Consider the following 13403-nt stretch of genomic DNA (forward strand, 5'->3'; position numbering starts at 1 on the left):
ATAAAGTCTCGGAGGTCTCCTCGACGGTAGTTGAAAAATAGGTTAGCGCGAATCACACAAAACGGCTCCCGTGGGGGATAAATAGAGCATAGACGGAGGGTCCTCTATCTCCGAACCATGTTCACCAGGTACGTGCTCCGAGGAGACGGGGCAGTCCTGCCATCTATCCCAAGATCATAATGACCGGGGAAGTCAAGACAACTGGGGTTTCCGGTCTTACCATGTGATCCATACGTACGGTTTTACCTTCAGACCGGGTAATAGGCCTCCCATAATATTGTTACCCGAGCAAGGCAGTGCCTGTTTGCTCCATGAAGGTCTCCGTATCTCCTGACCTCTTGACATGGGAGAAACTGTCTGCGCAGTTTGTTCGTAATGGTCTGAATATCCAAACAAAAAGCAATCTCTGTATCAAATGGCGCAGAATATGCCAAAAACCTGCACTCTCATAATACCGGCGAGCCATCCGTTAGCCGTACCATCTCCAGGAGAGTGTGTAATTAAGTGTGAGACTCCCCCCGTTATACCTCTGAGTATTTCTTGCATGATTCACAGCGGTCCGGATCCAGTAGATCCATTACAGGAGATAGAATAGAGGGATCTAGTCTAAACATTCAATTCTTGCAAGATCAGGCAGTCCTCTAGAATGAAGTCAGTAGCGTGGATGTCAGCTCTAATTGAACGCAGGAGGGACGCCCCTCTATGTAGTCATCAATGTCATGCACAGGTACAAGCCAGTGTGATGAGCAGATGGCCGGTACTGTAGAGCGCCGAGTGCATGAGAGAGCCGCGCTCTCTACTACTGTGATCGCATACCGCAAGAGTGTCCGGCTGTTAGCCTGAGCGGGCCGCGCCCGTTAGTAACCAACAGCAGAGTCTACATCCGTGACCGGTTCTCTCTATGATAATGGGTCCTCCCAACCTGTCCTCTGTATCCAGCCCAAAATCTGGTTGAGGACGAGTGAGGGGCTGCGCCCTCTAATAACGAATCAGTATCCGGTTCTGTATGAGAGTCTTCGCCCTCTGTTCCTGAAAGTAAATATACTCGGATCGAGGTGATGGAGGGCCGCACCCTCCCGTGGTGCAAACTAGAGTCCCTAGAGATTCAGGGTGGTCAAACTGTAGGGCGCACCAATTATTAACATCAGCATAAGGCTGAGGACAATCTATAGAAACAACGGTGGAAAAAACTATCAACCGACTAACCAGATCCCGTGCGCGCGCGCGGGGTCCAGGTAGACCGTTGGTAGCCTGAGGAAAGCTGGAGACGTTCTCCGCAATCCACGAGTGCCCGAGAGGTCGGAAGAGGTCAAGCCAGGCCTCACGACGACCCGAGCGAAAAGGAAAAGGGAAGTCATGAAAAACCAAAAAAGGCAACAATTAATGTAGACAAGAGAAAATACACCAATTCTATCCGGATAGAAGGCAAACAGCAGGCCGGAAGGTAAGAAAAGTAAGTCCCACTGGACAGGGTCAGGAGCTAACCCAACGCAGGAAAAAACTACTGAACCTATAAGGAGTCCGGGAGGCAGATACGGAGTAGCTGGTAAAGACAAGGAAAAAACCTGCTTACTCCTGTAGGAGTCTGAGTACCGGTCCTTGCCTGTGCGAAATCCTCTTCGGAGATGTGCCGTCGCCGGTTTGGAGTAAACCCTGGATGCGTCCGGGTCTTCATAAGAAGAACTTTGCCCTGCAGACATGAGGTTTAGGGCCTTCACCCTTCCCACCATATTCAGATGGCCGTACACTGGTGTCCTCTTGGATAGTATGGCAATGGTGTTTGTCTGGACACCTGCCTATCTCCATGTCACTGGTGGGCACTGGGTTTTCCTCAGTGATATTCCCCCAGGCCTGTGACCAAAAGGGGTTTGGTACCAATAGTGCAGGCCCGTCAGTAGGGCGCAGGCCAAATGAATGGACACAGAATAGATATCCCGGCAAATATGCACAGACATAGCAGGCCGTTTTAATGGGCACAGACATAGCAGGCCGTTTAAATGGGCACAGACATAGCAGGCCATTTTAATGGGCACAGACACAGCAGGTCGTTTTAATGGGCACAGTCACAGCAGGTCGTTTTAAAGGGCACAGACACCGCAGGTCGTTTTAATGGGCACAGACACAGCAGGCCGTTTAAATGGGCACGGACACAGCAGGCCGTTTGAATGAGCACAGACACAGCAGGCCGTTTTAATGGGCACAGACACAGCAGGTCGTTTAATGGGCACAGACATAGCAGGCCGTTCTTATGGGCACAGACATAGCAGGCCGTTCTTATGGGCACAGACATAGCAGGCCGTTCTTATGGGCACAGACATAGCAGGCCATTCTTATGGGCACAGGCATAGCAGACCATTCTTATGGGCACAGACATAGCAGGCCATTCTTATGGGCCCAGACATAGCAGGCCATTCTTATGGGCACAGACATAGCAGGCCATTCTTATGGGCACAGACATAGCAGGCCATTCTTATGGGCACAGACATAGCAGGCCATTCTTATGGGCACAGACATAGCAGGCCATTCTTATGGGCACAGACAAAGCAGGCCATTCTTATGGGCACAGACAAAGCAGGCCATTCTTATGGGCACAGACATAGCAGGCCAATCAATGGGTTGTGAATTACCACGATATTATTATTGCCATGTATTTATATAGCGCCTTCCAATTCCGTAGCGCTTTACAATGGGTACTAAATGAGCGACGGGGACCTCTGCGTCCGGGTAGAGGTCCCTAAAAATTGCAGATCCACAGGGCAACTTGTGACATGGGACCCTTAGACACCAAACCTATTAGACAGTGTAATGCCGTGTGGGTAACCTGAACCGGGACTGGCAGCCCCTAAATGCCCAGCAGGCAAACAGTGGTATTCCAGCTCTAGTGGGTAGAAGCGGGAGTTGTTCCAGTGACCCTCATGTCCATGAATGTAAGATACGCTGAGCGATACTTACCTTAAACTGTGAATCGGTAAGCACATGCCCACACGGGACCGTTTGAAATTTTTTAGCATCATTATAGGTTACCATCATCATATCACCTGAAGGCTATTGTAACCCTGGACACTCCCAGGAGCAGGGCTAAGTAGCCAACTCAATGGCTCTCCCCAAGAACCTGACTAAATCGTATAGTAACAGCGTAGACTGGTCTCCCATACCAGGTAGTCAGAGCCCGGTCCAGTCATGTCTATATGTGCCATGGACAGGATATCCAAACCAGAGTAGACTCATCTGAGTCCTCATAACTGGGCCAGAAAAAAATATATACTGAGAAGCACACGAATAGCAGAACTCGCAGAAAAACAGTGATATACACTGTAGCAAACTCACAGCGATCTGTGACGTAGACTGTCAGGAAAGACTCACAGTAATTTGTGATATACACTGTCCGCGCAACTGTCAGCAATCCGTGATATACACTGACAGCTAAACCCACAGTAATCTGAGTGACATAATAGGTCCTGGTGTACCATGCAATAATGGGCCAGACGTAGGCCTCTGGTACAGTAGATATGGTGCATGCAGGGTACCGGCCCCCATAGGAAGTAAGCGTATGAAGTACGCCTACAGTGGCAAACTAAGGTCTGTGTCACAGACAGAGCAGTATATGGTATACTGCCTATAGGCATGTACTCCCAGTAAAAAATCTAAATATACACAACTCAACATCTATACACACACCTGCACACACACACAAATCTACATAAATACATAAATACAAGTACATACACCCACATATACATCTACCTGGATATAATATCTCAAGGGAAAAAGTCTACATTGTCCCCTAAACCGAAGGGGCAAGCACAAACTGCATGTAGTCAGTTAATGAGAGAAATAAACTGACATGCAGCAGGAAAACTGAACTGGGTGGAGGCAGACCTCCAACGAGCAAATTAATGAATTGTACCGATGGGGGGGGGGGGATGCGAGTGGTTGCACTCCCTCCCGGTCGGACTCTCACCCGCCCGGTCGGACACACGAGGTCCGCGGGCGGAGGCGGCCGTGGCGAGCGGCCACGTGGGAAAAGAAGATCCGGCCGCTGGGCACTAGGGGAAGCGCACGCGAGTACCCCTGCGGCCGGCAAAGTACATGGGACCGCCGGAGATGAAATCCGCGGTCCCGGAGCTCGGGGGTCGAAGGAGGCAGATGTAGTAAGCCTCCTGAAGCCCCCGAGCGGCGCACACACCGCCAGGAAAAGGCGGAAAAACATTGCATGAGAAAAACGGGCATACACAATCCAAGGGAAAACGGGCAGGGGGGGCACAAGTCCAAGAAAAAAAGCAGTAAGGACCCCAATGACCCCCCACAAATATATAGGAAACTACAGCGAAGTTGCAGGGGACAAAGAAATCACACAAGATATAAAACATCATGATGGAACAAATCCAGCAAGGGCAGAAAAAATAAATTAATAAATACCTAAGAATAAAATCTCACAAGAAAATAAATAAATAGATTACTGAAGATAAATATATCTCTGACTAAATTAAACAAGTGCAATCTACAAAATAGTAAAATAGAGTCTAAAATACTGAATATAAGCAATAAAATCCCAAAGCCACCCACAATAAGCAGGAGGCAGTGGTACTCTGACCTGTACTGATGCGGAGCAGCAAAGAAAGAGGAAATGATGCATGGGGAGGGGAGTTTTATAGTACCTAACTTTTTTCTGATTGGTTGTTTTTTCTGTGCTGCTGTGGAGTTCTAGTAAAGAGAGACTTAAGCAAATACGAAGCCTCCTGTCATGTTTTAAAATTATAATTTCTTATAATAGTTCCTGTTGGTATTTTCGGTAGCTGCATTAGTGGAAAATGTGTCCTTAAAGGGACACTGTAGGTACTTTAACAACTTCATCTTTTTCTCGACTCGTATACCATAACATACTGTGATATCACAGTGCCATTACGGTCGGCCATAGATAATCATTGAATGCAATTGTAGGCACATCACAAGCTCCTCTATGAAAATTGGACTGGCCCATCATGCTGGAGGCACACCTCCAGGATGACACAACCCAAAGAGAAGGAGCTGGAGAAAGTGAGTTATTTAGTTTAATTATGTTTTTATTTGAATTATTTTACACAGAAGGCGGGCCTAATTGATAAGTGTCATCAGTGGTTGTAGCTTTAGGAACTCAGATAGGTGTTCCTAATGCTACAGTGTTCCTTTAAACAATTTGCACTATTCAAAGGGATATTCTTTTCTAGAAAGAATTAAAGGGACACTATAGTCACCAGAACAACTACATCTTATTGAATTTGTTCTGGTGAGTAGAATCATTACCTTTTCAGAGAGAATACAGCCTAGTGATAACTTCACTGGCCACTCCTCAGATGGCTGTTAGAGATCCTTCCTGGGTCATGGCTGCCTAAAATGCATCCAAACATTCAGTGTCTCCTCCCTCTGCATGCAGACACTGAGCTTTCCTCATAGAGATTCATTGATTCAATGTATCTCTATGAGGAGATGCTGATTGGCCAGGGCTGTGTTTGAATCATGCTGGCTCTGTCCCTGACCTGCCTCTTTGTCAGTCTCAGCCAATCCTATGGGGAAACATTGTGATTGGCTCAGGCTACCACTTCTGATGATGTCAGCAGACTGCTTGTTTTTCTGAGTCAAACAGCATGCAGAGTTACAGCTTCAGGCTTGAATACAGTAAGATTTATGCTATATTTATGGAAGCATGAGGGGCCCAGGGGGGCTAGATGGTGGTTTTAACACTAGACAGACACACACACATACACACACACACAGAAACCCATACATACAGACATGCATACAGACACATGTAGAGACACACTTACACTCACAAACTCACAGACACACTCAGACACACATATACTTACAGACACATACATATTCGCATACACACATACACTTACAGACACACACACACATACACACACTGAGACACACATACACTTACACACACACACACACAGACACTTAGACATACACACTCACAGACAAACACATACACACACTCAGACACACACACATACACACACACACACATACACATTCAGACATACTCACAGATACATACACACTCAGACAAACACATACACACACTCAGACACACACAAATACACTCACAGACAAACACATACACACACTCAGACACGCACATACACATTGAGACAGACACACATACGCACACTGAGACACACATACACTTAGACACACACATACACTCAGACATACACACACTCAGACACACACACACTCATCAGACATACACATACACACACAAATTATTAATAATTAATGTCCACACAGCCTCCCTACTTGGAGAGCTAGTATGGACCTGTCCCTGGGGTCCAGTGGGGGTTCAGTGCAGTGGGCGGCAGAGTTTCTGTCACACGCGGCGAGGGAGCTGTGTTCTCTCTAATCTGCTCCCTCGCGGGCTGTCATATTCCGGCAGGATGTCATATTCAGGCTCCCGGCATCATCAAACGGCCCGCGAGGGAGCAGATCAGAGAGAACACAGCTCCCTCGGCATGTGTAACAGGAACTCTGCTGCCCGCCGGGGGGGTCCATTAGCTGTCCAGCTGTTTTGGCAGCACAAAGAGTTCCTACATGACATTAGGCAAGTGGTGATCTTAATGTACCATGTAAATCTTGGATGCCTTACATTTTATATATACATATTTGAAAGGACCAGTGGCGTACCTACCACGGTCACAGGGGTCGCGGCTGCGACCGTGCCCCTCACGGCAAGGGGCCCGGCTGCAGCCACGACCCCTGCAACTGCGGGCCACTGAGATGCCGCCCCCTCCGTGTTCCCCCTGTCAAAGGGGGGCGGCATCTCAGTGGCTTCCTTTGTCAATTGCTCTGTGGTTTAGGTCTGAAGACAATTTCAGTGGTGAACAAGGATCATCATAAGCACTCTGACAGGTCTGTGGATACGCAGTCCAATACGAATGCACTGTGTGCTCTGACACCTTTCTATCATGACCAGCATTACATTCAGTAATTTCAGCTAGAGTAGCTTTTCTGCAAGACTGGGCCAGACAAGTTTGCCTTCCCTCTCCATATGCATCTATGAGCCTTGGTCGTCCATGACCCTGACACTGGCTTACCGGTTGTCCTTTCTTGCACCACTTTTGAAAGGTACTAACCTCCATAATAGTTTCATATTTTCCATGTCTTCATTTTCTTTCCATATACATCTAGAAGAGTTGTATACGGAAAACAAATGGCTAGATTATTTTTCTTATTTTTTATTTATTTAAATAGCATTTCTATAAACATCCTTTCGCTCTATGCAAGAGTGTTTATAACCTTCCAACATCTCATTCCTTCAAGTATGTTTAGTAGCATCCATAGTACCATGCTCCATATTTGTAGATTTATCTAGACCCACATTTGAATCAATTTTGATAAAGATGCTGTAACATAATAGTTTTGTACTTATTAAGCATAAATGACTTTGAAAATGTCCCCAGTTCAGCTATTCTGTCTCTAAATTTGAAATTCACTTTGAATTCTCATTTAAGTAAATAACCCTTATGGTGTTGATATACAGTCAGACTAGAGGCTGAAGATAAATTAATTATATACGAAGTGTCATTTGAAGAGAGACTTACCTGTCAGAGCTCTGTTATTAGTTGGCTTACACGCCAAGCAATTACAGTGCTCCTACTGAGATTACAAGGTGGGAAAGGCTTTCACTGGAACCTTTACTAATTGGCATTGTAGCAGAGTCGCATCTGTTATAATATCATTTTTTGCACAACAAAAAAAAAATGTGTATACTTGTATATATTTTTCTTTTAATCTTTTACTATTTTTAAATGAACTTAATGTTTTTATTTTAACCCATAAGTCTCTAAATTGTATTAAAGAAAAGAATTACTTTTCTCACCGCCAACTAATTTAGGTTACTTTTATTTATTTATCATTTGCTTTTATTCCAATCTTCACATACCTTCTTTGTTTTAAATTCTTCTCTTATTTTTTTATATTTTAATTAAAACAACAAATATGTTTGCAATGGTCTCCCTTTCAATTTTATTATTTTTTTCCTAAAGATTTACAATTTTATAATAAGAAAAAAAAGTATGATGGCAGTTTACATCACGAAACTGTAGGATAGGAGAAGGAAATTGTAAACAAAATCTCTCTATTATTAAACGTATAGTTCATCATGTTAGTATGTTAGCACGAGCATTTTGTACGGCTCCAAGTAATAATAGGAAAACCTATGAACTAGTCTCTGTATAAACTAAAGTTTATCATCCTGTGCTTCTGGGCATATACTCATTTTTCCATAAACATTTGCTGGGCAGGTGTATATGGGATAAGATCAGACCCCATAAATCAAAATAAGGGCTCCAGATTGGCAGATTGTGGTATACCTGAAGCCACATTGTGCAATGTATAGTTATAGTTATATATGTCCATACCTCCAATAATTGGGAGGTATAAATCAGGCAAATTGTGCAGGCATAAAGGGGTGTGCCAGTTACACCACTTGCATTAAAACAGGGGATCATTTCTAACCACACAGAATACCGTACATATACATATAACCGTATGAGTCTGTGCAGGAATGAGCTTATGTAGCTGTGATAGGAAGGTGCTAGAGATCCTTGAGACTGCGTATGGAAGGGATGTGGGTAGGAGGATGAGGGAGATTGATACAATTAAAGGAGAAAGAAATATATGGGGGAGGAGGGTGATATAAGGAACAAAGTGTATACATTTCCATTTCGGAAAATGCAGGTATGGATATATAAGGAAGTGTGTGTATTAATTGTCCATGTGATGAATACAGTGTGTAGAGGCACGGCTTAAAATGTTAAGTCCTGTGCTACTAGCCAGGCCTAAAAGTTACTTGCCAGAGCCTGGAGGATCCATGCCATACTTACCAGAGGTAATTACTACTCATTGCCACTGCCTAGTAGACATGTTGAGCTCTGTGTATATATAAAAGCATAAATGAGGAAGAATATATTTGACATGCACATGTGTATAGAATGAATGTATGGACCTATGAGAGGCTGCATTTTTTTTTGTATTTATTAGGATATTTGTGTACAAGGAATAAAATATGTTTTCCTATTCATGAGGGAAAAAAGGTAATGAATGTTATATATACACCTTATCTAAAAGATTGATCTTCTTCCACCACATATGTAATGCTAGTTTTTTTTTTTTTTTATCATGCTCCAAATTAGTTCCAGGTCTCAAAATAAACAGCTAAATTTCATTTTAAGACAAAGATCTGTTTGATTAGGTACATTCATTTATATTACAAGCTACAGACATTGTTGACTTGATGAAGACAGAGCTTGGAACTCTCTGTAACGCAGTGACTTGCAGGTTCACATCTTGTGTATGCCATAATTAACAAACACGAGAAACTTGATGACACACTAGCTATATGATATCCATTGGTATGAAGGTTTTTGGCAATCTTCACATACATTACATTGCAGTGACAAGACGTCTAGTCACATCTTGCATACGATAGATTTATGATACCCTTCATGTCACATGCTGTACGTTTGTTTTATTTTGTTTTTTAAATCCAGCTCGATGACATGTAGTATCTTTCAATTAACCATGTCAAGCAAAATGTAAAATAAAAGCATGCATTTATTTCTATGCCATATTATTATTTACATATTATAATTTATCTAGCTTTAAGAGGCCATATCATTTTTTACAATTTGTTTCTTAATTCTGACAGTTTTATATCGTCTAGGACTTGCAATAAGTAACATTCCTAGGACAAACTATGCATACCAACAGCTTAGCATGCATCGAGAGATAGTAGCCTAGGCCCGCATTAATTATATTATTATTATTATTATGTTATTTATATAGCGCCGTCAGATTCCGCAAGCGCTTTACAATGGGTGGACGAACAGACATGTAGTTGTAACCAGACAAGTTGGACACACAGGAACAGAGGGGTTTAGGGCCCTGCTCAATGAGCTTACATGTTAGAGGGAGTGGGGTAAAATGACACAAAAGGTAAAGATAGTATTAGACTAATGACAGTTGCAGAAGAGGAATCAGTCGGGAGCTATTAACAGTTTAATTGATACGCTTTTATGAAGAAGTGGGTTTTTAACGATTTTTTGAAGGAGTGGAGAATGTGTGAGCCTCTAACGGAGAAGGGATTATTTATCTATTATGATATCTATATTTCAGAATTATATCTATATTTCATAATATATTGACACTGCAGAAAGTTCTTGAAAAGCAAATATAAACACTGGGAAATATAAACACTGGGAAAACAACTAACAGTCTGTCTGACTGGCCCCCAGCAAGCATGACTATCCAGAGAACGCTGTCTAATGAAGTGCTAATGACGTGCACACGCTGTGCTGCCCGATGACAAGTCCCTGGTGTAGAGCCCCAGATGAAGGCACAGTTTTTCAGCGCTGAAAAGCTAGTCACTTACTTTTTCTTTGGCCTTATGCCTGAATTTATTTTGTGTCTATGGGATCCGTGACTACAAGGGTAGTGTACCTTAGAATGATGCAAACTTTTTTTTTCTTAGTTTTCTTGTTTCTATTAGTTCAGCAATTAGGGACAGCATACTCAGCATGGTATGTAGGAGCCTTGTGTCTCTCTGATATAGCACTATCCTTTTTACAATTTTTCTATGCATATTTTATGGCTCTTCTTTGAGGGAACTGTTTTGGTATGTAGGAGTCTTTTACCCTGAGGTAATAAATGCTAGTTTGTTGCTTGCTATCCTATGGTTTGGTATGTAAGTGTCCTGTGGCTCTGAGGCATAACATGAGCCTTTATTAGGATTATTTTCTAAACTGACAGGGAGATCTTAGACAATTATTCACTCAGTTTTGGTTAACATCTAAGCTTGTTCTAATTAACTTGAGTTGCCTCTGAGGGACTTACACTTTGAGTACAAAACCTTGTAACATTGTTTTTGCAAACTTTAGTTCCTCAAAGGGTCAGACTGAAGGGTGTTATTATTTAAGTATTTTTCCCTACACTTTATAGGTGAAAACAGTGTCTATTTATCCTAAGATTTGCGACAATATCCCTATGAAGATATACATGCTTAATAATAAATTGCTCTACATTATTATAATATATACCACACTGGATGTATGCTGACCACTTTCATTTATTAACATTTTTAGTAGATATGTCCTCCACACTCAAGCTCCAAATAGAGGATATTCTCAATAGAAGCAGAAATGTGGTAGTCTTTTGCCCAACCTTTACCTTTTTAGCTTTAATACTTGATATATTGATATTGATAATATGTGATTGCACTATTATTATTATCTAATCACTTAAGTTATTTGTTAAGTTAGGAAGCACAAGCACCATAACTAACATATTGAGCTAATTAAATCAGGGATTCTCCAGTTTCATCCCCAAAATGGGGATAATATATATTTACCAGGTCCCTGGTGTCCCCAGTTGCAGGACACTAGGGAACAAAATTCAGACATCGGGACAGGAATTTGAAATCATAACTTTACCACTGAAACCGGGACTGTTGAGAGGACTGAAATTATATAAAACTATGTTTATCCCCTCATCTTTCTCCATCTCTGTCTATTGGCTGTGTGTTTCTCTCCTCCCTTCTATTGCTCCCACCTCTGAATTGCTATTTGCGGTGGCATTGAAATCTATGCATTGCTTATTTCAAACAGAACTGTGAGTGATGAAGATAACATCACACTTACTTCTGCCCTGTGGTTAGTAAGAGTTAGGTATATCAAGAACAGTTATTTATGAAATAAAAATGAACTTTAGCAATAGACATATAATCCCACCACCAGCAGGTAAAATCAGGACAGATGATTATTAATTGACATTAGGCAACAGACAGGAGATAAATAGGATGCAAATTATTAGAAAATTAAAATTAAAATAATGCACAGTATAGAGTTGTAAACACTCAATAGAACTTGTCACATCTTGCAGTAAGATGAAACAGGAAATGGGTATGAAACTTCCTCGACCTGAGATGCTTAAAGAACACTGAAAATGTTAGCATTAATAGAAGATTTTTGATGTGTGTTCTTTTGGTGCTCAGCAATCATTGCTATACAAGCTCACAAACCAAAAAAGGAACACAAGATAACACATTTATTTTTGGACATTTGGATATTTTTGGATATTTGTGATACCGAAGTTCATAATATCAGATCTACCATGGTCCAACACTTTTTTGTTGTTGTTTTTTTTGTCACTTAAAAATGATGTCTAATGGATAGTAAGGCCTGTGTATGGGCTCACTAGATCTATGATTTACACCAGTACAATGTGATTTATAAGCAGGATAATGGTGTTTCAGAATTTAATTTCTTCATGTGGCGCAGTACCATCTCAGTGAGATATTCCAGCCAGCAAGCCTCCCATTATTTTGCAGAGATGGCAGAAAAAATATGAACCCCATTGCAAACTGACAATTGTGATGTCCAAAACCACATGATATGTGTTTTGGTCTGCATGTTATTAATTCACCTATGCATTGAGGTTTATTGAGCAAACAGTGGAACAATGTACCCAGGACAGTAACATGGGTGATTTTCTACAACGTGGCTAATTTCTTAACTCTTCACTTTTTACTGAATAGACACTTTACTACTTCTCACATATGGTGTTTATATACTAAGTAATGTTTTAAATTTTGCAGACTTAGAGAAGAATGGAGACAGCGACTGGAACATAGAATTAATATGTTGCAGTCTCTCCAAGAAGAACAGAGGAGACAACTTTATGCAACACCAAAGGAGTCTTTCCATCCCAAAGCAAATACCGCAGCCTAAAGCATGAGCAAAGAAATCTGATGTCAAGAATAGTGCATTATTAAAGCAAAGAAAATCTTGCAAACACTGTAAAACTTAATTAATGATTCTGAGTAATGCGGCTACTTGTATTTAATATTTTTGCATAATCTTTGAGTGAAGTGACTGATGTTGGTTAGCATTTCAGATAATGAGGAAATTAATTTATTTTTTTATTATGTATTTTATTATTGTGCATATTAATTAGTTCATTGGTATTGTTGCCCATTGTACACATTAAAGTTCCAGTGTTAAGAATTAAATACATTACATTAGATATCCTCAAAAATGCATATTTATAAGGTGTGTGCTGTTCTTTTTGTCATTAAAAAACAAATTGAGCACGTCTAAAGAGTGTTCGTAAATTTCATATTTTAGACATGAATTATTTCCTTCTGCAAGCCTCACATATCAGGAAATAAGGAGTGAAGCCCTGGGCCTTTCTGTTTTGTAGTCTTTGGCTAGTCATTGTTCTCATTTAATGTTGCTGCCCCTACAGCAAAGGAGAGCTGTAGATTTGGTGTAAGAATTCTAAACATGCATGGCTTCTAGCTGAGAAGAAGTTGTTGGTTTTTAAATTGAAATAAACATGTTTCAAAACCCAAATAAACT

The 13403-nt window shown here is 41.6% G+C and overlaps 1 protein-coding gene across 1 annotated transcript in view; it reads left to right on the forward strand.

Moving 5' to 3' along the window:
* LOC134612745 (protein FAM240B-like) overlaps positions 1–13143 on the forward strand; it is a 28109-nt gene extending 14966 nt beyond the window's left edge. The window contains exon 3 of the mRNA XM_063457179.1: positions 12641–13143. Coding sequence (XP_063313249.1) covers positions 12641–12773 — 133 coding nt within the window. The 3' untranslated portion in view covers positions 12774–13143. The remainder of the gene's footprint in view (positions 1–12640) is intronic.
* Positions 13144–13403: the final 260 nt, after the last annotated feature.

The sequence above is a fragment of the Pelobates fuscus genome, chromosome 5, assembly GCF_036172605.1.
Source record: "Pelobates fuscus isolate aPelFus1 chromosome 5, aPelFus1.pri, whole genome shotgun sequence".
Classification (NCBI taxonomy): domain Eukaryota; kingdom Metazoa; phylum Chordata; class Amphibia; order Anura; family Pelobatidae; genus Pelobates; species Pelobates fuscus.